Genomic DNA, 26605 nt, shown 5'->3' on the forward strand with positions numbered 1-26605 from the left:
AAACCACGATTTAACTAAGGATCGAACTAATAGATAATAATGATGATAGAGGTGATGATACGATACCGGAGCACCTCTGCCAAGTTTGGAGCAAGCCAAGGGGGGTGCCCATACCCAAGTACTCAAGTCTCCTTCTTTGCTAATGCTGGTGGTGAAGGAGCTCACTTATTCTATTTGAGGAAATCCAAAAGGATCTCCTTCAGGTATTGGATCTTATGAAGCAGTCATTGTGTAGCATTATTCTTCACCTCACGCATGATATCCTTGTTTTCTGGTCCCCATAGCTTTTCCTTCATGCATCACTTTCGCTTGGATGGGAGATGTCTCAGTTGGAGGGTATACACAATTGGGAATTATTCTCAACTCCATAACTGTTAACCAAATTATGAAAAGGATTCCTATGTAACCTGGTCGAGGGCTTCTTTGAAATGGATCCCTCTAATACCTTGAAGCCCAAGTGAATTCTTGTTGTCTCCGGGGTCCTGGATGAAACTGGGGTAGTCGAGATGCTAGCTAGGATTTCCCGTAAAGATTCTGGTGCCTGAGCTTCTATGGAGTTCACTGATTCCTCCTCCATCACAACATGTTCCATAAGCTCTCTCTTAATTTCCCCCTTCAACCGCTAAGCATCATCATCAACGGTGTAGGAGGAAGAAGACATGGCGAACTTGTCCTCAAAACACTGATAGAAAATAGCTCGAAATGAAAACAAGAGGAAATCTTTACGTAGATCAGAATATCTCAGGAATTTATAGGAATTTTTACCGTGCAGGACAAGCTTACGTGCGAAAGTCGGAGTCAGGAAGGTGCACGTGTCCCCCACACGGACAGGTGGCGCGACTAGGGGGTAGGTCGCACCCTAGCCCGTGTGCCCCCCCCCCCCCCCCCCGGCACCGTCTGGATGCTTCTTTTTCTAAAAAAATTATTAAATATCCCAAAACTTATAAAAATTATTAAATATTCCAAAACTTATAGATATAATTTTTATAGAATTTTTGGGTGTCAGTTTACTTATCGTGTATCACATACCTATTCCTTTTTCAGGATTCTTGATGTAGTTTGTTAACTATAGATAGATTTATACAGAACAGAGGCGCTATTGTAAAGACAAATTATAAGATGGAAACAAAATCTATGACTACTCAAAGTAATGTGTATGGAAAATTATGACGTGGAACGCAAGCACGCGCAACACCGACGCCGCGAGCCAGAGACCGATTGTCGAAAACGTGGCACATCCCGCGTGAGAAGCGCCACCCCACAGGGGATAAGATTAAGCCGCCGTCACGTCACCTAACCCACACGGCTATTACGACCGCCCCTTTCCGCCGCGGCCCTACGCCGGCCCGTCTCCCTTCCCTTCTCTTCTCTCTCGGCCGACCCGACTCGACCCCGCGGCCGAAATAAAGCAAGCGACCGACGCAGCGCCAGTGAACCCCACCACCGTCTCTTCTCTTCTTAGTTCGCACGTCTCACCGCGCGTTTCTCTTCTGCCCCCGCTCCACGCCAGGCAAACCCGAAGCCCCCACCACACGACGCCGCCCGCCGTCCCCTCCTCTGGAATCGGGCGGGGGAAGAAGTGTTCAGGACTGGCGGCATGGACCGCATCGTCGGCCGCAAGTTCAAGCTCGGCCGGAAGATCGGCTCCGGCTCCTTCGGGGTCATCTACCTCGGTGAGCGATCGTTCGATTCCCCGCCGCCGCCGCCCGCGTTTGTTCAGTTTTTTTTTCCTCTTCGACTCTATCCATAGCCGTCTGATGCTGTCGCTGTTGCTGCTGCTGCAGCCACGGATATGGACACCTACGAGATCGTCGCGGTGAAGATTGTGAGTCCTGTATCCCCTGTTTCCTCTCAGCCCTGCCCTGTTCTGCCCTGTTTCATACTTCAATTTTCGATTGGGTTGCTGTTGAGTAGTTGGCTCAAGTGGAGAGGTGGGTGATTGCCTGATTGGATTGCTGTTGAGTTAAGCGGATATATAGGTGGAATGCTGGATTGGTTTGCTTGCTTCCCCTCGCGCGGATGCATTATTCGATTGCTGTCCCGAATTTGTCTGTTAGTCGTCGCTCTTGCTTGTTTTGGGCTGATCATAATGGGATTAGAAAATGCTGGTAATCATGTAGTCAGAAAGGTCGAAGCACACGCCTTTTATTTAATTGTATGGCTACTTGGCCTGCTTTCCCCTTTCCTTTCTAGAATGCTCCCTCTTAGCATCTTGGGTGATGATCGATACAGGTGGTGGTTGGTCATAATGACGCTTGGCGTAGAGGAATTGTATTTGTAGCCTTGCAGGAAAAAGTTGTGAGACCAAGCATACGAGTGGGAGCGGAAAGTTTGATTGTTATTGTCAAAGCTCAGTTGGTGCCCCTGCTTTCCCCCCATCCCACTTCATGGCTTGCCTTGTGAGAGCAAGCATACCAGTGGGAAAGGAAAGTTTGAGTGTTATTGTTATATGCACTGCCTACTTGCCTAGTGAAACCCCTTTTTCTTGCACACACCATCTCCGAATCCTTATTTTGGTAACCTCACTGGCAGGAAAGTAGCAGCTCAAAGCACCCCCAGCTGTTTTATGAGGCAAAGATCTACAACGCCCTGCAAGGAGGAAGTATGTATGCCCTGTCATCCAATTCTCCTTAGTTCCATGGTTGGTGGGTTTATTTGGATAAGATCCGGAGTTGACAGGGAATGTTTTGGCTTCCAGGTGGCATTGCGAATGTTAAATGGTGTGGTGTAGATGGGGAGGAAAATGTTCTTATCATTGATCTGTTGGGGCCGAGCTTAGAGGATTTGTTTGTCTACTGCGGCAGAAAATTCACCTTGAAGACTGTCCTAATGCTTGCAGACCAAATGGTAATTAGTAACCGTTTATTTCACTTTATTTCATTACCTTATGCCGAACACTGAAAGCCATTTGGAAAGTGTCAACGTTTGTTCAGCAATTTGAATTCTTGTGGAACTCACAGGAAAAAAGAAATATATCTGATGGTAACCAAACACTGAATGTCTATTCTTGAGGATTTCCTTGGAGAGTTCCATTATTGTGTTGCTCTTTTCAATACCACATTACCACTACTTAATAATAGAGAATAGGCAGCAATTGAAATAATTACTGCCAGGACTTCTATAGAGGGTTCCACTATGCACTAGCAGATATTTTCTTGTATATGTTGCTTCTATATGCTTCATATTTATTTGCATAGTTCGAAATAATGTGCAGTTAATCTAGATGTAGTTAAGTAGCCGCATGTGGAATACAGTTGGCTGAAGTTTTCGTTGCCCCCATTAAATATTGATATAATTTTTGCATGCATGCATTGAGTTCCATCTCTGATTAAGTAATGCCAGCTTTTCTCTTTTCTATATAATCCTAACAGCTTACAAGGATAGAATTTATGCATTCCAAAGGATACTTGCATAGAGACATAAAACCTGACAATTTTCTAATGGGTCTCGGCCGGAAGGCAAATCAGGTACTTGTTGTGGTGCACTAAAGCTCCATGTTAAGTTGTTAATGCGCTGAACAATCTCATCAATGATATTTCTGCTTGTGCTTATCAGGTCTATGTAATTGATTTTGGGCTTGCAAAAAGATACCGGGATTCTACTACGAATCGACATATTCCTTACAGGTACATATATTTCTGAAGATGCGTTTTTTGGTAGAAGATGGTACCATAGGTTGACTTTTTTACTAGTGTCAAACTAAATGTAATTCTGCTTGCTCAGAATTGATTTAAGCAGTTAGCTGACCCAATACTTGTTATCTGTTGTCATTTCCGTTGCCCCCACTTTACCTTTTTTGTGCCATATGGAAATTATAGTTACAGCGGTAGTGCACTGAATTGGACCTGTGACACATCATGGCCTCCACCTTATGACCTATGTCTGTAATTTCAATTGGTGTCTCCCATGTGGTACTTGACCACTGCTACTTTGCTCTTTACTATGTGGGAATGTTCCCATCACAATATTTTACTAAGTTAGTCTTCTAGGTTCCATCAACAATAGCCTTTTGCTATCATAATATCTTGATTGTTTACAGACCACTCTGCATCATAGTGTGATGGCCTCTATATGAAAACAACAATATAAATTATATAATGCCAGATTTTCCCTTTTTTGTTAATTTTATTGCCCAATTATACGGGTTTTCAGCTTTGTTCTCTTGTACTTATAAAGAATGCCTGTGTACCTTGCAATCGGCATATATATAAATGCAACTTGTTCATGATCTTTGATCAGCCATTTAATATCGAACTGCTGCTTTACTGTAGGGAACATAAGAACTTAACTGGCACTGCACGTTATGCAAGTAGCAACACTCACCTTGGAATTGGTAAGTCATGATCAGTTGGTTACTTGTCAAATCATCATTTAGATTTGATTTTAAACATTTTTTTATTTACTGGCAGAGCAAAGTCGACGGGATGATTTGGAATCTCTTGGCTATGTTCTCCTATATTTTCTCCGAGGAAGGTAGGCTTATACTGCTGTTCTGTGGAACTACTATGTTGCTTATGAGCACAGCATCTGGGATGCAGTGTGCTTGAAAACACATCAAGGAGTGCAAGTCAACTTTTTATAAGATATGTAAATAGACATCATATCTAAAACAAGCAGTTTCAAGAACCTACTTTTGAGAAACTACGACTTTCTTCACACTTTTAGATACTCTAGCAGTCTAGCTGTAGCCTGTAGGTATGAACTGATGTTGCTCAGCTCAAAATAGGCCTTGTAGCATGGGATCTTATATCTCTGCTTGTTTTGTTAGCATGTTTGGGCTGCATCTTACAAAGATTTCCCTAGAACAAACTGTAAATATGAAACCCCTCATTTCAAAGCAGACTTCACTATTATGCCATATCAATGCACGCATGACATTTGTGCAGCTGGTTAACGAAAATCCATTATATCTCAAGTTACACCAGCAAATTGTTGTGAATCTGTGTGCCTTTTCCGTGACATGTTTCCAAGTACCTTTTTTTGTGGGAAATGTAACAGGGTTTGATACCAATCTCAATTTTGTTTAAGTATAATATCAAAGCTATCAGAACATTGAGGTCTTATTATCCATTTCGGTAATTTCTCTAATTTTTTTGCCATGTATTGGTGTGTACAGTCTCCCCTGGCAGGGACTAAAAGCTGCAACGAAAAAGCAGAAGTATGAGAAGATATGTGAGAAAAAGATTTCGACACCTATCGAGGTTTATCTCAGAAGCATATTAAACCAAGCTTCAGAAATTGTACTTTTACATCTGTAGCTGAATTTTATTTATTTATCAGGTGTTATGCAAATCCTGTCCGGTAGAATTTGCATCTTACTTCCACTACTGCAAGTCGTTGACATTTGATCAGCGGCCTGATTATGGATTCGTGAAGCGCCTTTTTCGAGACTTATTCGACCGCCAAGGTATTCCTTCATTTAGTAGTACTACACAGTACTTCCTCCGCCGTAATATAGTGTATAGATTTTTTTCAAAGTCAAATTTTGTAAACTTTGACTAAATTTTTAGAGAAAAGGATCTACATCTGCAATACCAAATACATACTATTAGATGCATCGTGAGACATATTTTCATATTATATTTAAATGATATTGTAAATATAGATATTTTTCCTTATAAACTTGGTCAAATTTTATGAAGTTTGACTTAAAAAAATCTATATGCACTATATTATGGAACAGAGGGAGTATATAGTGTATACCTCTGTAATAGCACTGTTAAAAGGTCCTACCTCAATTTGGAAATAGATGGCATTTTAGAAAGCTTGCAGTCAAACTTCTCTATATTTCAAAACCAATTAATAAAAAAGCTATAGATTGATTAGGTGCAAATGGTACTGTTAGCTTTGTCATGAAAAATTGTTTATCTTTTAGGTATTCACAAAAGGTAATGGTCAAAACTGCATATTAGATATTGTGCAAATAAAAATGTCATGTAATTTGGAACAGAGGAGTACATTGGTTCAACAGATCCTATCTGAGTTTTTACTTGCATATTTCACCCAATGTTCTGCTCATCTTGCAACAGGTTATGATTTTGATTATGTCTTTGACTGGACTGTTTTGAAATATAAACAAGGCCAAAAGACCCAGGTACTTCATCAGGGGTTAAAATATTTAAGTTTTATTGCAAGTACTTTTACAGTAAGTTTCAGTTTGCATTTAATCTACCATTCATTAGTTTTGGATTCCTTGATGCGATTTGATCTTGCACCAGAACTCCCCTCCTCATCCTCTGGTTCTCTTTGCCATATGCTATGATTATTCCTAAGCAATGATACTGTTTATGGGACAAATGCTTTTCAAAATGAAATTATAATACGTATCATGTTCAAATGGAATCTCATTTTCCTACATAAATAGATTTAGTTTATGAATATTTAATCTCATTGGAGCCTATTACAGAACGGTCAGTGGTTCAGAGTAATTTTTTATCTACTATATTTCGGCATGGTGCAACTTTAGTGTCTACCTGACAAACTCGCTTACTTTTTGTAGCATGTTCCTGGGGCAACTATTGCTCGAGCAATCCCAGCACATCTTGACAAACGAGCGGGTAACTTAGCTTTTGCACCTTTTCATAAACATATAAATAAGAGTATTCATTTAGATTATCGTGTAACTTGAGGGCTAGCATTGTTAGCTAAATAGAAAAGAAATGCCCAAAACTTCCCTGTTGCAAAGAGAGGTATATACCCTAGGATGCATGGGCTTGCTATACTGGGGGCCTAAGGTATACATATAAGTCACCGGAAGCAGTATGTGTGGCTAGAGAGCGGAGACGTGTCAATGAGATTAGAAAGTACCTTATCCATGGTGGGAAGAGTGGGACGACCAAGCAACTGGGTGCGACTAATCTCAAACTCCTCCTTGAGGTCCATCGCAGACTGAAACATAAATGTTCGATGCTAATGCTTGTTCTCGGCCATACAAGATCACATCCAGTACAACTCATTGAAGTCATCAAGATAAGCTGGCTAGAGATGCGAGTGAAAGCTCCACAGTAATCCTCTATGGACATGCCCTCTTTGCGAAGATTGTGCAGACTTTGCAGTAAGAAAAGTGAAGGGCTCCATTTGGGTGAATCTATTGCTTCTCAAAATGCTTCCATATCACCTTTGCTAGTGATACTTAAGAGTTAAGACTCATCCTAAGTGAAGGATACCATTGAGAATCAAAGCACCAATGACCTTAGCATCATCATTTTGCCTTTTTGTGGCTTCATCTTCCTTGGTCAAATGGTGGTCACTGAGATCGACAACCCTTACAACTCTTTCCAGTCTCATTGACCGAGAATGCACGTTCTCTGTAGTTGGAGGCATCTCTTTTGCTATGATAGCTGCAACAAAATGCACCAAGGACCTAGCTAAACTCTTTCCACAGTTAAACAACTAGCTGTCGGCAACAACTAGCACAAGCAGACAAGCAATCAACCCAATTTATCTCCACTAGCAACTCGGCTCCGCCAAATAGCAACACTGGGAGCTAGACAAACAACAGTGGCAACAGATTGGTGAGGGGCAGCAGCAGCAGCAGATTCATGAGGGAGCAGCAGCAGCAGATTGGTAAAGAAAGACACAGTCAGGATGGCCATGAGCTTGAAAGGAAGGATTTGGGGGCTGCAGTGCTGATATTACGTCCTCTGAATAGAGGAAATGCCCAAATCGACTTTCCTGTATTGCAAATAGAGGGATACACCCTAGGGTACACTGGCCTTATGGGCTTGCTATGGGTCTAAACTGTATATATAAATATAAATGGTATAAACATGAGCAATACTCTTAACACCAATCAATGAGAATCATCTATCTTGTGTAGGGTTTTGTAGCATGCTATCACTTGATGTTATTATATTGTAAATGGGCCACAGTGATTAGATATAAGGATTTTGACTTTGAAAGCAGTGGACATGGCATGGTTGCTTAACGTGTCACTTTTCTTAAGTACTAACGTACAGTTCTTGCTTCAGTTTATAGCTGCATTTTGCTGTTAGTAGATCAGACTAGAGATTCTGCCACATGACACATGTTTTGATAAAATTGACTACAATATTGATCTCTTATCTGAACTTATGACTAACAGGTGTAAATGGGGATGTCCATCCAAATGAAGCCCATGAACAGATGGAGTCAAGCCATATGACCGGGTCAGCTGCACAGTTACAGGTGAAATTGGAAACAGAGAGATCCTTACCCTACCATGCATCATACTGAGTTACTGACAGTTACTGATCAGTTTGTTTATGACTAGTTTTATTAATTGAAGATAACAATCTCCACTTATTGACTCAGAGTATATTCAGTTTCTTACCACTACATTTTCTACATTACTTTAATTATTGTACTCCACTGTTTTTGGTTTCAGTCTACAGATGCTCAAGTGTGCTGCATGCTTGTGTAGAACTTACTGGTGTTCTCAGAGAATTTCTAAGTAGAAATTTACTTTGCTAAAGGTTTCATGTTTACTGGAATGTGGCCAAATGCAATTGTTTCATACAGTTCATAATGAGAACCCATCTTTCCAATGTAAATCCAGTAAATAATGGTACATTTAGTTAATTTTACCATATGAGCAGCACCACATAAAATTTACTAGTTCTGGTATATGTGAGTAGTTGTGCTTCTGTTACAGGTTATTCCTTGACATTATTGACGAAAGGATCAGGGTGTGTATATACTCTCGAACAGGCTAACATGCATGCTATTTTGAATTAAGAACGCATCAAAATGATGCGAGCATCATATATTTCATAGCATGTGGTGTATATATTTTATTGCTTAAGCAGTTACTTATGACATGGTTGATCTAATCAGAGGCAAAATATGGCTGCCAGTGCCAGAAATGAAAACCCGAAGAATGATGGGAATTCAAGACATGTAGTGCGTATCGACGCTTTTCATCAAAATCAGGGTTTTGACAGCAATACTGGCTCTCCTAGCGCTTGTTTTCCGACACTTCCGCACAATGCCCCAGCAAGGTGATAGGTAAACTTCCAACAGTAGCCCTAACCTTGTAGTACAAGCAAGGTTGGAAAAAACGGTAGGCGTAAGCGAGGCGGTTAGCCTTCGCCTAGTGCCTAGGCGGTGCTTAAGCGCCCTAGGCGCAGCCTAGGCGGTTATATAACTTTTACTATCAGGGTGTATATGTGGTTATTATATATGTATTTTATTAATTTAGGGCATATAAGTATGTTAACTACGAGCTACCACGATTGGAATATGACCCTTTTGGCATATCAGTGCAATATGGCATGATTTCTTGCTTGGGTAGAGAATTTCTTACTTGCTCTGCCTAGACTTCAGCTTATGCCTGAAGCGAAGCGTTTGGCCATTGCCTAGTGCCTAGGCGTGCCTAAGCGCCTCCTAGGCACTGCCTTTTCCAGCAGAGAGTACAACTCTTGGGACTATACTCTTGTTCAGTTAACCGTGGTAGTTCTAATGAATTTCTGTTGCTATACAGGTCGCCTCTCTTGTGGAGCTAGAAATGTGGAAATGCTCAACTAGACTCCATTTCTTTTAGAGTGGTCAGATTCAAGAATCACAAAATCAATTCAAACATCCTGATGCCTAATGCATGTTACAAGGATGGCTACAGATCCGATTGATTATGCAAGGTTTGATCACTGCTGTTGTTGGATGCTCCAGCATTTTCTGTGACTGTTGCTTCAGACATTTTGTTCTCACAGTCGCGGAGGACATGTAAATAGTTCATATGTCAGATAAATGGCATGGATATTATGCAATAGTGATGATGTCGGGTGTAAATAGTTCATATGGTTAGATAAATGGCATGGACATTGAGCAATAGTGATGTTGTCGGCTCATTCAGCATCTGATAGCTATCCAATATACATGTGGTGATAAGGTTATTCATGAAATTTGCATCATGATCTGAAATATTTTCAGCATTGGGTATTGAAGATGCCTGAGAACATAGTACTAGTGCAGTAGGCTAATCTCAAGTTAATTGTTTCTGCATGGAGATTGGCAGAGGGTTTTCAGTAGGTTATTAATTACTGAGGTTTTTACGTCACATATTTACTTTAGTAATCACATGTTGGGTTGCTCGTAGATATATAATTCAACTATCTTTGAATGTTTGTCGATTAAAAACTTGAGATGCTACATTATAGAGTTCTAGTGGGTCTATTTTCCTTTTTTGTTAAAATAATGGCGCCTCTCTGTTGTAAATAAGCATTTATTTTATATGGCAAGTTCTGTAATTAAATAACTTCTTATTAGCATATCATCCTTTAGTTTACTTGGCCTTGATCTGTCTGCAATAGTTTCCGATAAATATGTAGATTTTTTTAATAGTGTTTTTGCCTGGGATTTCCATTTTAATATCCTACCTATGTGAAATATGTTAAAGAATACTTGTTGGCAATGCTGCAGAATTTTTGGCTAGCTTTATAAAGCGGGGGAAATGCAGAATAATTAAACCAAAATCTCTTATGTGGTTCACCAAAGTTGAGCGTTTTGTCCAGCCAAGTGCTGCCTCCACTGCCAGCACTTGTATGCTTTGTTACACGAACGGCAATGATGCAACATCTGCTTTATGGAATCTTCCATTTTTATTCTGCGGAAAAGAAGAAGAGGAAGAGGAACACACACTTTTTGTCAGGTGTATGCATCACCGATTCACCGCCACATAATCAAGTGTAGAGGTCTCACTTAGCGTGCGCACGTGTTACCATACCAGAACAGCATGTATCTTGCTCATGTTAACTCGGTACGTGGTAACATTTCGTGTTGCATTGTTTTGTTTCAGTACCAACTCGATGGCAAAGTGTCTGCATGACAGGTTTTTGTCTTACGTCACTCCATATCACAGAGCACTGAATGGACTGGACTTGGCGTCATAATTTGTTGATCACCATGAAATAAAAGATGTTGCAAAAAACAAAAAAGATGTTGTTTGTTTGGAGCTTTGAAGAGGCTTTAGCTTGGGCGAGAACAATTAGTCTGTCCCTGCACGGCCAGATTAGGCAATGATGGAACGCAAAGCACAGCATTCCGTAGTGGATCGCATCATAGCCGAGCAACCCTATCGCTTGTCACAAGACGTTCTGCGCCATCCTTTTTCCGTAATTTTTCATCCTTTCGTTGTGTTTTCAAAGTTATTTCTGGTTAATTATACTTTGGGGTTCATGCAAGCATTATTTGCTAGAGTACACATAAACCAGACATAACGTGATAAGCTACGAAACTAGCGTAATTTTGTTGATTCCTGCATGAGTGCATATGTTCTTGTTTGATGTTGTGGGCGCGCATGCGTGCTGGAAGCCCGTTGTTGTTCTTGTTTCTAGTTAAGCCATGTTATTCAGTACTGAAATCTGACCATTACTTGTTCTAATTACTGTATATGTTAGCATAGTCACAATAAACACTGGTTTGAATCTTCAACTTGGACGCATAACAGGGGCTTTATCTAGAAAGGATTCCGCAGTTGGTTCTCTCCATTCGAGGGGCCGAATGCTTTCGCACGGACGGCGGAAAACCCGGGCTGCAGGTGGAATCATTTTCTCTGACCAGCAAAGGTCTTTTTCTTAAGCACCCAATCATGAGCCTTCTTTCAATTATTTCCTGGGACTTGGAGCATTAAGAAACAATCCCCAGACAATGCAGGCAGGAGGTAAAGCTCCAACTCTCGCATGTTTGCTGAAAAGCTACAAGTGCTGTTCAGGTTAAAGTTGGTAGTAAATCAAATACTAGCATAGGTTCTAGTCGAAAGTTGAAACGTGCAATGCCAAACCCAAACATTTCTGTTCCTCAAGTTGCAGGCACTCCTATCATCCCATATACAGATCTACTTGCCTCGATATCATGGAGACTAGCCGAACTCTGTTCTCTCTGTTGCCGCCAATTGTTTTTGGATAATACACACGTAAGGATAGATACCATCACCCGATTATAGATCCTTTCTAAAGAGGCACACTACGTCGATGATTCAATCCCTTCTCGTTTAACCATGTTTCTTTTGTATGCAATATAGCATGATCAGTGCAAATTTTCAGACGAAACCTCACCTCTGTGTAGATTGGGCATGTAGCATGGAGTTTGCTGTTAATCCCAGTCCCTAGATTAGTATGGTGAGAGAGGTTCAGGTGGCAGATCATGATAACATAACTTATCATCAAGATCAGAAACGCTCTTCCCGCCATGTTTCTCATCAAAATGTTGGGAGTTAGACCCGAGTATCTCTCCTATATTTTCATGCCTACGAACCAAATAGATGGCTATATAACCAACAACCCCCAAATCCTCTTTCGTTTCTCAAGCAAATAAGATGTGGCTTTTACACAAATTACTAGAAGTCCATGGGTCAGGTGAAGTCCATGGGTCAGGGGGGTTTTACCATGAAATCTGTTTATGAGTGGTTAGAAAAAGATTTGTCAGGACCTGACTACAAGTTGATCTGGAAAGCTAGGATTCCTTTAAAAATTAAAATCTTCCTCTGGCAGCTGTTTCAGAATGCCATCCCTACTAGGGACAACTTGCGGAAAAGGAACTGGCCCGGGAACCCAACATGTTCATTTTGCCATGATATTGAATCTGCGGATCATCTTTTCTTTGGGTGTGTGTTTGCTCGGTCTGTTTGGGGGGCGATTGGGTCAGCCCTGGGAGCATCCTGCACTCCTAAAACCATTTGGCAAAGTTGGGCATGGCTCTATAAATATCTTCCTGGTGGTAAAAAGCATTACATGACTATTGTTGCTGCTGTCTGTTGGGGCATTTGGTGCACTCGTAACAGGGCAACGTTTGACAAATGTATCATTCGCTCCCCGTTGGAGGCTGTTTTCACTGCATGCTCCTTTTTGATGTATTGGTCAGGTCTGCTGAAAGGGATCGACAAGGAAAACGTCCAGGCTGGAGTGCAGAAGATGGTGCGCGCGGCTGCTTCGTTGGCGGATCGTTCTGCTACCAGGGGGAGGCTCATGCTGGGAAATGGTGCTTGAAGTTGTTCTGCCCAGTAGACTTAGAAGTTTGTGATCTCACTGGGGTTTGATGCCCGCTGAGATGTTCGGTGGTTCCTTTTGGTGGTGGTGTCCCGTACTTGGCTTCCTGGTTTCGTGGGATGTTCGTTTCATGCTGTTCGCTTTGAGGATGGGATGGTTGGTGTCAACAGGTTTTTGCCCCGTGGTGGATGACTCATTTTAGAGTCATTTGTTGCGGGTTTCCTGTTAATGCTCCAACTCGCTCTCCCCTTTCGGTCTCCTTTTGCTTAGTCGTTTTCTAGTAGCCCAATGGGCGATGGCTGTAAAAACTACCGAGACCGATGTATTTCCGTTAAGCAATTAATGGAAAGGGGTGTGAGCCCGGTTGAAAAAAAAAGGTGTATCCACTTTCTAAAACTAGCAACATATTTCTAAGTTAATGAAAAATTGTCAGTCTTCAATGTATTTTGTGTATGTGTCTAAGCCATACTCCGATATTTCTCAAGAAAAAGAACTTATAATATGACATGCAGCATATCAGTGTGGATATTCTGTCAACTAAGTGACCACTCGCACACCTAGCTTAGTTCTCTATCCTGCTCAAACGTTAATGTGAAATGTGAGATCAAAACAACACTTGTGCTCTCATTCCAAATATCAACAGACACCAGGGGCTCCACAAGAGAGCAGATTGCCAAAAGAAACTCTACTCTGCCGCAGTGCTGCCAAAAGCAACATTTTGAGCACTTTTATGGAGGCTTTAGTTAGCACCCACTATCAGCATGAGCCCCTCTAAGCACTGTTAATTAACAGCACTTCATCACGCTTTGTCTTTTCCTGGCTTCCATATATGGGACAAGCCTGACAGTGTCATCCGTGTGTGCTTGACTGAACTCTCAATTGCTTATGTCAGATAGTGAGTACTCTGCCGATCAAGCTCACTCTCAGCTCTAAGTTGTGTATCTCAGTTGCTTATGTCAGACAGTTAATACTCCAAGTTGTGTATCTAGTTGGTACTAATTGAGCTTTGTCCTAGCATCAAGCTCACTCTCAGCTCTACTCTGCCGCCGATCTCTCGTTTGTACGTGCCCAAAATTCATGTGATTCAAAATTTTAAGCTGTGGAATGTTCGAACATGTTGTTGACTTTGTGTAATTTTGTTCAGTACGAGTAACATTTACCTCCTGACTCTCTCAGGCAATGGAGGAATGCCTTGATCAGCAGCTGCAGAAGAAGAGCAGCAATGGTCAGCTCCAGAGGCTCGAGGGCATCGAGGAGGAAGGCGGCCCGGCCCCGGCGGAGAAGTGGCCTCCGACGACGGTGCGGGCGCCGGAGACCCCGACGGAGACCATGGAGTTCCTCGCAAGGTCCTGGAGCCTTTCGGCCGCGGAGATATCCAAGGCGCTCAAGGTCCTGAGCAGCAAGGGCGTCTGCGACATCCCCGACGTGGGCGTCGTCGCGGGCGCAGGTAAAGAGCAGAGGTCGCCGCCGCCGCCAGTTGACGCGGCAATGGCGGTGTCGCAGGCAGGCGACGGCGGTGTGGGAGGAGGAGTGACGAGCCCGCCGTTCTCTCCCAGGGCGGGTAGCATGGACGCGCAGCTCCTCCGAGCCACCGCCGCCGCGGGGAGGGCAGGGGGCGGCAAGACGACGATGGGCGCGTGGATCAAGGAGCAGAAGGAGAAGAAGCGCGCCGAGGCCCGGTCCCGCAACGCGCAGGCCTACGCGGCGACGTCCGTGGCCGGGGTGGCGGCGGCGGTGGCCGCGCTGGTCGCCGGCGCGGTGTTCTCGTCCTCGCCCGCCCCTCCTCCTCCTCCCCCCGCCACGAGGGGCGACGGCGGGGCGAAGACGGCGGCGGCCATCGCGTCGGCGGCGGCGCTGGTGGCGTCGCACTGCGTGGAGATGGCGCAGGCGATGGGCGCGAGCCACGACCAGATCCTGGGGTCGATCCAGTCGGCCGTGAACGCGCAGGCGAGCGGCGACATCATGGCGCTGACCGCCGGCGCGGCGACGGCGCTGCGCGGGGCCGCCATGCTGCGGGCCAGGCTCCACAAGGAGATCCAGGCCACCGCCCTGCCCGGGGACGCCGGCAGGGCGGCCTCGGAGCGGGACATCTCGCCGCTCATCTTCGTGTCCAGAGGCGGCGAGCTGCTCAAGCGCACGAGGCAGGGTACGTCATACTACTTCAATCCGTGCATGATCGTTGGACAAAAATCCAGAGAGCTGACATGACATGCACGTATGTGTTGCAGGGATACTCCACTGGAAGCTTGTGACGGCGTACATAGACCCCAACTTCCAGGTGATCATCAAGATGAAGAGCGCGCACATGGCGGGCACGTTCATCAAGACCAAGAAGTGTAAGCAGCACTCTTTCTGAATCCACTTCAGTAGTAGTACATGTATCACAGTCTCTAATATAACTCTGTACGTACGTCCTGGATTTTGTTTCAGGTGTTGTGGTGGGCGTCCGGGCGGAGGTGGCGGCGTGGGCGGGGAGGGAGGTGGAGGAGGGGGGCCGGCGGAGGGGCTACTTCGGGGTGCGGACGGAGGAGCGGGTGATCGAGTTCGAGTGCCGGAGCAGGCAGGAGCAGCACAGGTGGGTGCAGGGCATCACCGAGATGCTCAACCGCCGCGACAACATGAACATGAACATCACCCACCTTGTTGTAAACTAAATCAGTCGAATGCCATGGAACTCAGTCGGTGCTATTCTGGTTTCGTGTGATCGATCACATCTGCATGTATGTATATACTTGTGATTCAGTATTCTGCTGTTGCTGAACTGAACGAACTCTGGTCTGGTCTGGATGCGACTAGTGTTCTGTGAAGGCCACGAATCCCCCGACTCCTCACCCTGTCTAGTATAGCTGGGGAAGGGCACTCTCCTCTGTTTTTCCCTCCCAAGTCCCAGCAACGAGGGCACGGGCACTCGCCGCCGCCGCCGCCGCCGCAGCGCGTCATCCTCTTCCTCTCCCTCCTCCGCGTGTCATGTTCGCGCACGGCTCTCTCGCGAGGTACCAGTCCCATTGCAATTTGTTTCCTACTCCGTCTCCTATTAGAATAGAAAATCTCTATAAACACGAGAACGACATGGCTACCGTAGCCGAATCGTTCTACTCTACCGCTACCGGTAATCCCCCGGCGTCCTAATACCACGCCCCGCCCCGCCCCCTTTTCTGCTTGCTAGGTTTAGCCAGCTTGCTCGAAGGCCCCTGCGCGCCGCTGGCTCCCCGCTCCGCTGCTGCCTTCAGGTACTAATACGATTCTCGATGCTAAGCTTCTGTGATATTTTCTTTCCCTTGTGTTATGGCTTGTTAATCGAGAGGAAAGTAGCTAGGTTTCAGCTGCTGCGCGAGATGCAATCGGCAGGAATGTTACAACCTTTCCCCTTCCCTTTGGGGTCTCTTAGATTAGATTTCTCGACCAGAAATTGACTGCCAGGATGAATTTAATTTCGGTCCATGAATTCAGTGTTAACATACCTAGTTACCCAGTAGGCCAGTACAGTACACTGTTTTTTTTTTTTTTGAGGGAGCGGTACAATGTTCATATGTTAGTGCTTTGACTTGCAGGGATCAGTTGGTCCAAATAATTTGCCCTCCTCTGCCATGGAACAGGGGCAGGGAGCTACAAACAATGCGCCGAAACATAGGAAAACAGATTCACCTGTGCAGAGATGGAGGCCAGTCTCAACACAAGCATCTTCCCCAAAAGGTTTTTGCTACTTATTTCCCACCAATCACTGATGAAATTTACTGGCATTCTTGAAGATTATTGTGATGCTGCATATTGCTAGCCAGATGATTGACTTGGTATGGATGTCAATCTAGGAGCTCAACCCTTGGTACAAGCTTCTCTTGGATTTGTCTGCTTACCCCTGCCATTGTGTAGTTATTACTTCTTTGGTGACTGCAAGACCATCAATAAATTCCGAGTTGATGCTCAAAGCTTAGAAATTAATTTTAGAACCCGGTTTGCGCTAGTTAGTTACTTACCCTTTGCCCTTATGATTTGTCTCTTTCTTTCTTTCTTAATTCAATCCCTTTCGCATTTTAATTTAGTGTGTGCCGAGTTGTGGTGTCATTTTAGAATGATCTTATATTTCCACATGATACAGCTCACCTTGATGACCTATCCAATTCCGCAAGGAAGCAAACAGTGGGGACTTCCATCAGTGATAGTGAGAATTTGGCATCGGATGAAAACACTATGGAGGTAATGGGAGAAAAATATCCCTCTTCTGTTGAGGTATGCTACACAGATTGCTTCAACCATTTTGTTTTCAGCCAAGCTCTTTTTTACCCCTTCAGGCTCGATATGTGTGTCATCTTTGTAAGCAGTCTCCAAATACTGTTCACAGATTCAATTGTTCTTTTCCAGGTAGATGTTCCTCTAATGCGTTTTCTCAAAGGAAAAGGGTATTGATCTCATACTTGCAATTATTTATTGTGGATAATGCTTGACCTTCATCTGTTAGTGTAATTTGTATTCTTTGGTGTTTAGTGGATCTGTGCAGAAGCAGATTGAACAGGAGACTGGAGTTAAAATCATTTTCCCATCTGCAAAGGAGGAAACACTTGTTGGTAAAAATATCCCCATCTTTCTTTCTGAAATTATGTTCAATAAGGTAGCTATTATTAGTTATTTTCAGAGCTAAATAAGTTATTTTTTTAAAATACAGCCCTCGAAGGCAAAAGTGCTGAAAGTATTAGAAAAGCATCAGAGAGGATTTCAAAGATCCTTGAAGAGGTAGATATCCAACGCACTACTTTGACAGATGATTACTGTATGCTTAGGTCTTTACTGAATCACTGGCACTGTATGTGTTTATCTTTGCTGCCATACTGTTGAAGTATCATAACTGGTTATAGTTTGGTTTCACTTTCCATCTTCATCTGGTTCATCACACTAAAATTCTTATCGATACCTTGCATTATCTATTTACGCAAATCACAAGGCAGCTTACTTAACAGATATAAGTTCATTGAGTTAAAACTAACTTGGCGACTCTGTAATGTATCAAAGTGCATGTGCAGAATGCTAGAATCACATAGCTCCTATATCTGTTGCAGAAGTGCCAGTGTGAGTCACCAAACACATCTTATAAAAGTGACATTGTTACTGTATTTTTTTTCTCGGAAAGGAGATATAAGCCCTGGCCTTTGCATCAAGCGATGCACACATCCATTTATTATTGTTGTTGCTGTCATCATCTGCCTTACATAGAGTTCGCAACATCAATACCAGAAGGAATATTTGTATGATTGTCTGCTCATTTACTTTCCAAATTTTGTGAAAGTAGTACCTCATTGGGGTAATTGAAGTGTCCATCACGAGGACATGTTTTTTACATTTGTCGTGTTCCTTATTTATTTCGTCGAGACCACTGGGTTGGCCATGAAACCCTCGCTTTAACTTTAGTGTCAGACTTCTTAATCTCTCTAGCTGAGTGCGGCCCTATAATGAATTTGTGCCCGTATGTTTTACATGATTCAGGCTGTTCAAAGTCCAATGCTAGATTACTCGCATTTCATATCACTTCCGTTGGCCATCCACCCGGCTCTTGTCGAGAAGCTAAATAACTTCCAGAGGTCGATCCTCGGGGCGTCTGCATCTAATGTGGATAGTGATAAGGATGAAAGCCTAAGCGAAGGTTCTATGGAAGAAATTGATGAAGCAGCGAACCCTAGTGTTTCAGTCAAGCTGCCAGTCAAAGAAGAAATTTCTGTCATAGTGAAAATGGATAATAAGGGCTCCCAACCAGGTCTAAAGCTTTGCTCATTTTGTTTTTCAAGTGTAGCATGTTCCTTCTTTGAGTTCTATAACAGTCAATACTATCAACTTATGTTCTTGATAAGTAGGAATGGTCAATAGAACATACGTTACCTCGTTGCAGATTGAAGAAGAATGACCTAAATGGCCTATATATAATATGAAATTCTGTGACACTCCATGTTTGGGGATATGAAATTGTGGAACAGCAAAAGAAGAAACAAATATAGCCATTTTTCCCTAGTTAATTACAACATACTAAGCAATCAATATAGAGGTCCATTGTGTTTACGACGAAAGCAAGATGTCAATATGTGATGTCATTTTAGCTTAATGTTGGTATCAAGTATACTTTATGAATTTATGTGTCTGAGGTTGTTTTGTTTATATTGACTGCCATGCCACACTTTTTGTTTTGATCCTGATAGCTTATTAGCTCCAAAGTGTGATGCTGATGTCAGGAAACCTAGCAGCTCACTGTTTTATAATGAGATGCTGCAGAAGCTTAGGCAAATTGAAAAAAGGGAAGATATTAGAAATATAATATAATTTAAGTTAAAAGTTCTGGAATTCTGAAAAAAAGTGCAACTAGTAGAAATATCTAGAAACTGTGCTATTTTGTACTCTTATTATTATTATGTACTAGTGCTACACTGGTGACGCTACATGTTATTAGTATTGTTCTATGTATTTCGAAATTACAATGTTATGTGTATATTCAGGCATTGAACTGCTCTTTTTAATCATCTGCAGAGTTCGGCATTGACAAGTCGATATTCATAAAACCCAAAACGTTTCACCTAACGGTTCTTATGTTGAAGTTGTGGAACAAGGATCGTATTGCTCAGGCTTCTGAAGTCCTCCAGGTATTATCATTTCTGATATGATACGATTTTATTGGATGGCAATATGAAGAAATTTAATTCACTTCCTTTTCAATGCAGTCAATATCTTCCCAGGTAAATGAAGCTTTGGAAAACCGACCTATCTCTATACGACTTAAGGGTCTGGTAAGTTTCCTTTAGAGCCGGAAATATTTTGTCATCGAATACTTGCCTTTTGTATCTGGATCGGAATTTGATTTATAGATGACTAGTTAGCGTGTTAAGTCCGAGCCAAAGAACAAAGCATTTCATACTACTTTCTAGAGCACTGCACCACAGCACTCTATATGGTTTCATGAATAGGAAAGCGACGTCTGAAACACAATATTACATTCAAGTATGAATTGTTTTTGGATACTTCTGCATTTTCTGGGGATTCACATCACCTTAATGCTACAATTTCAGACATGCATGAAAGGCTCACCAGCTAGGGCCCGTGTTGTATATGCTCCAGTACTTGAAATTGGTGGAGAAGGGCGCCTTGTTCGAGCTTGCAGTATCCTTTGGAATGTTATATAGCTAATAAGCAATATGCATGTAGTATGTATTGTCAGATCTTTTAAATTTCCTCAGTACCAGTTTGCGCATTACCTACCATTGTCAGTAACTCAGCATTCACTATTACTATCATAGAATTGAGCTATATTTCTGGGATGTGGGATGTTGTCCCTTTACTTCTCTTCCATCAGAGGTAATAACTGACGCCTTCGTCAAGTCAGGCCTGGTTCTTGAAAGGGATGCCAAACAAGAATTGAGGGTGAGTACAGCTGTATAACTGGAATTAATTTTCTATCACTCTCTGCCAATTTACTATACATTTGACAGCATATATAAATAAGCTGATGATCAGTTATTCAGATTTTGGTCGTAAATTTTGTCCACCAAAACTTACTGAAATTCCCTTACATGTGTGTCATTGTGTGACATCACATCGAACATTCTATGGTGAAATTGATGATCAGTCTTTTATCACCAAGATGTTCTATCCTGATCAATTTAGGATGTCAGCTGGTCACTTCTATGGTGTCAGAGTCAGTTTGAGTGTTCTGGGATAAATGTTACACGCATTACAGTTAGCTTCTGTTGCATCTCTGTTTGCTTAAATAATTGTTGATATTTTTATGTATCCGTTATTTATTAATAAATCGAATAATCCTTTATGTGATTCTTGGTGCTAAAATTGCCTTTTGTTTTCAAACCGCAGTTGCATGCAACCATAATGAATGTGCGCCACAGGAAGAGGTGAGAGCAACAAACCATTGTCCGGCATCCTGTGTGATGATCTGTCCATATACAGTTTGTCTCACCTTGTCCACATCCTTTACTGCAGCAAGAAATCGAACCGAAGAAACGATTCGTTCGATGCTCGGGCTATATTCAGACAATACGGGGAACAGGATTGGGGCGAGTACCCAGTACCGGCAGTGCACCTATCGCAGAGGTTCAAGTTCGACGAGGGTGGATACTACCATTGCTGCTGCTCGATTCCCTTGCCTGAGGTGGCTCAGACGGAGTGAGCTCCGTGTGTTTTCAACACAATGCAGTATTGAATCTCAATGTAAGATCAATGATATAGGATTTAGATGTGCAATACTTATGGCACATCTAGATGTGCTTTAGCAAAACTGTTTATGTATTGCTTGAGCCTCGTGAGCATATTTATAGGAGTTCAATGACCAATTTGAAGTACAAAATAAGGCAGGACAAATCTTAGTCTATCTTATGTTTCCTAATAAATCAATATACTCAACAAGAACACCAAAACTAGTTATACTTGGGAATATCAGCATCCCAAAGCAATTTGAAAAAACGGATAAAGGGAAACGTAAGGGGAAGCTAATTGGAATTTTTGAACGGAAATCACTTGAACTCGATTGCTCACCTCCTCATGTGCATCCACAAGTCACAACCAACCAAACTACATTCCAATCAGCAGGAATGCCGTCACGTAGTAGCCCATGCACGGTCACTCACTACAGCGCCGCCGCGATCGCCAGCCACAGCTCCGCGCACAGCGCCGCCCAAGACCTAGGCAGACGGCGCACAGCAGGCCGCACCAGCGTCGAGACCACGTCGCCGAGTAGCACAGCGCCTCGCCAGCCAGACCGCCCCAAATCGCTGAGCACCACGCCGCCGTCTCCCGTATTCTTCGCCGCCAATACTCTGGAACCGTTCGCAGCCTTTCTTTTTTCTCAAGAAAAAGAAAAGTGGGGTAGCCGGGAACGTGGGGTAGCTTCGAGCCTACCATGAACGTAAATTACATACATACCGATGTAATTTTACAGCGTTCTTTTTCCGAAACGGAGGTAAAAGATTTGCCTCATCTATATTAAATAAAAAGAGGATAGAGTTTGTTATAAGGACACACTTTTACACGGCATGGAAGATTACTCACATAAAATAATGTTCTTTAATTTGTTTTAGCTCCGGCGGTGATCCAAAGGTTTGCCTCGTAGATGATGTTATTTAGCAAGATTGGTGGTGGAGCACTCTTGTTCCGGAAAACACGGGCAATCCGCTCGTTCCAAATGGTCCATGACACGAGCATGGTTAGAGAGGCCATGGCCTTCCTGTTGGGGACTCCGGCGCCGGTCCTATTTATCCACCATTCCTTACCGAACTCTCAAGATGCCACATAGAGGTGTCCATATGATGAAGCCCAAATTTTGTAATGACCAAGTTCCATAGCTTGATGGTGAAGTGGCATTTCAAGAAAAGATGCGGTCCACTTTCTTGCTCTCGCTTGCAAAGGGTGCAAAGATCACAATTTGGTCATCCACGTTTTTGTAGTCTATCCGCAGTCCAAATTCTGTCTTGGATAGCCAACCAAGCGAAGAATTTAGCCTTTGGTGGCGCCGAAGTTTTCCAAACCATTTGGTCCATGGGAGAGAGAACCAAGCCAAGGAATTGGCCTTTGTAGGCGGAGGCCGCAGTGTAGTGCCCGCTTGTCGTATGCTTCCACACAATAGTATCTTCTGAGAGTGCATCCAGATGCACATCATTCACAAGTGCCCATAGGGTGAAGAATTGTCGGATGTGTTCAACGGAGACAACCGTGGAGGTGTTGATCTTGAGGATCCATGCATTATTCTGTAGGGCCTCCCGCACCTTCCAATTCTTCCTTGAGGAGGCCGCAAAGACGAGCGGGGCAACATCCTTAGGCTTGCACCCATGGAGCCAGGGAGAATCCCAAAAAGGCGTTTTAGCGCCGTTCCCCATGGTGATGGTCGTGGACGCGTAGAAGAAGTCAAGATCCTCCTCATTACATGGATTTCCCAAGCCCACCCACAACTTTGTGGTGCCGTCCATTCAAACCATGGCCATCTCAAGCGCAAGGCCCGCGTGAATTTATCGGTGTTGAGAACCCCTAGGCCGCCATATTCGCACGGGCGGCAAACCATCTCCCAGTTTACCTTGCACTTGGCGCCCGTCGTCTTATCTGATCCCGACCAAAGGAAAGCCCGCTCCAGTTTGTTGATATTATGAAGAATGCCCGACGGTATGACCAATGATGTGATGAAATAGACCGCTTGCAAGGTGGTGACAGACTTAACAAGGGTTGTTCGTCCAATGGTGATGATGTTTTGCCCCTCATATGTCACCAACCTGCCCGCAATCTTGTCCTCAAGAAATTGCAAATCCACCTTCTTAAGCTGCCAGACGGACAATGGATGGCCCAAGTATCTTATGGGGAAGGACGCCCTGTTAGCCGGCAATCCTTGCAGAGTGTGCTCCAGGTTTAGGTGATTGCATCGAATGGGCACAACTGAGCTCTTGTGAAAATTGGTGCATAGTCCGGTGACCTCCCCGAATCCGCGCAAAATGGCTGAGAGGTTGTCAATATCTTTTTTGATTGGAGCCATGAAAACAACCGCATCATCTGCATAGAGTGAAGTTCGCACCATGATCCCTCTCCCATGAATTTTGTGGAGTAGTCCTTTTCGGGTTGCCAGCTCCAGTAGTTGTTGGAGTGTGCCAATTGCAATGACAAAAAGGAGTGGGGACAGGGGGTCCCCCTGTCGAAGGCCCCTACCGTGCTTGATGGGGTTGCCAGCCACCCCATTTAACAGAATGCTAGAAGATGATGTGCAAAGAAGAGCCGCAATCCAACCCCGAAACTTGGGGGGAAACCCCCTCCACTGAAGGAGGTCGAGGATGTATTCCCATCTGACCGAGTCAAAGGCTTTGCGTATATCTAGTTTGAACAGGAGAGACAGAGTCCTGCATTTGTGTAACCTACGGGCCAAATTCCGGACACACATGAAATTATCGTGGATGCTTCTGCTCTTGATGAATGCACTTTGGGCATTGGAGACCAAGTTGTTCATGTGCAGGGTAAGACGGATGGAAAGAATTTTTGCGATAATCTTGGCGACGACATGAATGAGACTAATGGGCCTGTAGTCGGCAATCCCCTCTGCGCCCTCTTTCTTGGGAAACAACACTACATTTGCGGAGTTGAGCCAATGGAGACTAGATGTGTGAAGGGAGTCAAACTGGTGTATCACCCTCATCATGTCGAACTTAATAACGTCCCAACACTTCTTTAAAAAAGATCCCTAAAGCCGTCCGGCCCGGGTGCTTTGTCACTTGGCACTTTTCTTTCGGTGGATGCTACAAATAAGCCGACTTATTTGTGTAGTTTTAAGTCGCCTCCATAGCCATCCGATCGGACGCGTCCCTACCATCCGATCTAGATAGAAACTCGGCCAGGAGTGGCCGTTGCCACCGACAAACCGTTGCAAGGAGGCTCATGCTGCAACGCAACAAAGGTGAAATAGACCGCACCTCACCTGGCCCCAGCAGATCGCGGGCGGCGACGGCTGCCGCTCCCCCACCCCCAGCGGCCCCTCCGGCGCCGCTCCACCGCCAAAACTCAACATCTGCAGGACATCCGGCTGTGCCCCGTCACCCCGAATCATCGCAGCGCATCTCCTCGATCCCTGCATCGACCCCGATGGCGCAACATAACTACAGGGATATGCTCGCCTCCGTCCCAGCTCCAACCTCCCATGGATCTGCTGCATCCAGGTGGACGGATCCAACTCCGGCGAGCTACGAAGCACCTGCAGCGAGCAGCTACTGAAATTCGCCGGTGTTCTTCCCAGAAAAACCACCATCCGCTGTCAATTCCTCTGCAAATTGGGTAAGTTCCTTAGAAAACCCCTAGCCCACATGCTTGTATTATTTATTGCAATGGAGCTTCAATTAGTAATTTGACTGTTGATGGAGCTTTAGTTAGTAATGGAGCTTCAGTATACTGTCGATGAAAAAAATTCAGAAAGAAGTTTCAGAAAAGTTTAGTTTCGTTAGTATTGTGTTTCCAGTGGTGCATTTGAAAAAAAATCAAAAACAAAATTGTAGGCTGCTGCAAAAAATATCAAAAGTTCAGAAAGTTTAGTTTCATTAACTTAATTCCTTCTGCAAAAAATAAAGAAGTTCAGAAAAGTTTAGTTTTCATTGCCTTGATGTTTACAGTGGTGCAGTAGATTGAGATTGTTGTTGTTGAAAAATTCAAAAACCATTGTTTCCATTATGAAGTGTTGAACTGAAAAATTGTGCATGATTGCTTCTTGCTTCTTTCTTCTTCTGTTTAAATGGTAATTACTAACTGATATAATTGAGCATTTACAATACTGTTGCATAGAAGAAAAATGGTACTAGTACTAAAATCCCTGATGTATTGACTTTTGTTGGACATTTAGGGTGCTGGTGAAGAGACAGGAGGTGAGGAGAGCTATGCACAACCACATGTTGCAACAAATGGAGGAATGAAATCAGATGCCGGGCACAACTCAACCGCTGCAATGTATGATGATGATCAAGAGGATGATGATATTTCATCTCAGCCGCTTATGCCCTATGTTGGCATGGAATTTGACTCTATTGATGATGCCAAAGAATTTTACAATGAATATGCATTCAAGATGGGCTTTGGCACACACATTTGCGCTTCTAAAAAAAGCCAAAAGAGAGGTCCTCCGACACTTGTCAAGAAGGTTTTCCAGTGTGTGCATGCAGGGAAGCCGGAAAGTAAAGGGGACAGTAGCACTGCTTGTGAAGGGATCTCAATGGGAGGAGCATCGTCTAGCAAACAGAATTGGTTTGAAATGGATGTCGGCAACAAGCGTCAAAAGAATCGGCTACTGCAACATGATTGCAAAGCTCACCTGATTGTTGGGATCAAAGGCTATAAATGGGCTGTATCACATTTTGTTGCAGAGCATACGCACCCTCTAATGCCATAGCCGGAGCTTGTACGCTACTACTGCTCACACCGCAAAATCCCGGAAGAAGATAAGGATCTCATAATGACTATGCATGATGTAAACTTCTCAACTTCGTTGTGCATGGGAATGCTTGGAAGGGTGTGTGGCGGAGACCGCAGGATACTACCATATGTCAAGAGGGATGTTTCAAACTTTCAGTCCAAGCTGCGACAAAACCTAAACCTCTGAGACATGGATTTCACAATTCAGTACTTTGAGAGGCGGCAAGCTGAGAACCCTCAATTCTACTATGCAAAAACAGTTGACAAGGAGACCAACTCTGTCACAGGACTCTTTTGGGTGGATGGGAGGACAAGGGCATTGTACCCCAAGCACAAAGATTGTATCTTCTTTGATACAACATTTTGCACAAATCGATACAACATGCCGTTCGCTCCGATTGTTGGAGTGAACAACCACTTGCAAACGGTGTTGCTGGGTTATGCATTGCTGCCAAACAAACAGATTGAAACTTTCAAGTGGGTGTTCCAACATTTTTTGCTTGCGATGAAAAATGAACACCCATTGAACATTATGACCGACCAGGACAAGGCCATGGAAACTGCCATATCTCAAGTGCTACCCAACACGGTGCATAGATGCTGCAAATGGCACGTCCAACGAAAAGCGCGTGAGAAGTTGGGCAGGATAATGAGTAGGGATGAGATTTTTGAGCAAGCTTTCTACACATGCATCAACGATCCTGACACGGTTGATGAATTTGAAGAGAATTGGCAGCACA

General features: G+C 43.7%; 3 protein-coding genes across 8 annotated transcripts; all 3 read left to right on the forward strand.

Annotated features, from left to right (window-relative positions):
* The first annotated feature begins 1337 nt into the window (after window positions 1-1337).
* Window positions 1338-9887, forward strand: LOC125543431 (casein kinase 1-like protein 3). 5 transcript variants are annotated; one of them, XM_048706770.1, is made up of 15 exons: window positions 1339-1673; window positions 1785-1825; window positions 2533-2606; window positions 2699-2847; window positions 3372-3467; window positions 3556-3626; window positions 4272-4333; window positions 4410-4473; window positions 5117-5201; window positions 5281-5407; window positions 6030-6094; window positions 6500-6557; window positions 8084-8166; window positions 8815-8985; window positions 9461-9887. In XM_048706770.1, exons 3-14 carry the CDS (start codon window positions 2567-2569, stop codon window positions 8980-8982), a joined length of 1068 nt encoding a protein of 355 aa, XP_048562727.1. In that variant the 5' UTR covers window positions 1339-1673; window positions 1785-1825; window positions 2533-2566; the 3' UTR covers window positions 8983-8985; window positions 9461-9887. The 5 variants fall into 5 exon arrangements, 4 of the variants coding, with proteins under 4 accessions (XP_048562726.1, XP_048562727.1, XP_048562728.1 ...); XM_048706768.1 differs by having other exon boundaries at window positions 1341-1673; window positions 2533-2602; XM_048706769.1 differs by lacking the exon at window positions 8815-8985 and having other exon boundaries at window positions 1338-1673; window positions 2533-2602.
* Window positions 9888-13602: 3715 nt separating this feature from the next.
* On the forward strand, window positions 13603-15725 carry LOC125543433 (VAN3-binding protein-like). Its single transcript, XM_048706775.1, has 4 exons — window positions 13603-14019; window positions 14136-15105; window positions 15188-15295; window positions 15390-15725. Exons 2-4 carry the CDS (start codon window positions 14139-14141, stop codon window positions 15611-15613), a joined length of 1299 nt encoding a protein of 432 aa, XP_048562732.1. The 5' UTR covers window positions 13603-14019; window positions 14136-14138; the 3' UTR covers window positions 15614-15725.
* Window positions 15726-21312, forward strand: LOC125543432 (activating signal cointegrator 1 complex subunit 1-like). 2 transcript variants are annotated; one of them, XM_048706773.1, is made up of 14 exons: window positions 15726-15952; window positions 16126-16189; window positions 16511-16652; window positions 17056-17186; window positions 17319-17356; window positions 17442-17521; window positions 17620-17687; window positions 18435-18702; window positions 19464-19576; window positions 19655-19720; window positions 20000-20090; window positions 20284-20351; window positions 20799-20836; window positions 20925-21312. In XM_048706773.1, the coding sequence occupies exons 1-14, from the start codon at window positions 15927-15929 to the stop codon at window positions 21109-21111; spliced, it is 1380 nt and encodes a 459-aa protein (XP_048562730.1). In that variant the 5' UTR covers window positions 15726-15926; the 3' UTR covers window positions 21112-21312. The 2 variants fall into 2 exon arrangements, with proteins under 2 accessions (XP_048562730.1, XP_048562731.1); XM_048706774.1 differs by lacking the exon at window positions 16126-16189 and having other exon boundaries at window positions 15832-15952.
* Window positions 21313-26605: the final 5293 nt, after the last annotated feature.

Source organism: Triticum urartu, chromosome 3 (assembly GCF_003073215.2).
Source record: "Triticum urartu cultivar G1812 chromosome 3, Tu2.1, whole genome shotgun sequence".
Taxonomy (NCBI): Eukaryota; Viridiplantae; Streptophyta; class Magnoliopsida; order Poales; family Poaceae; genus Triticum; species Triticum urartu.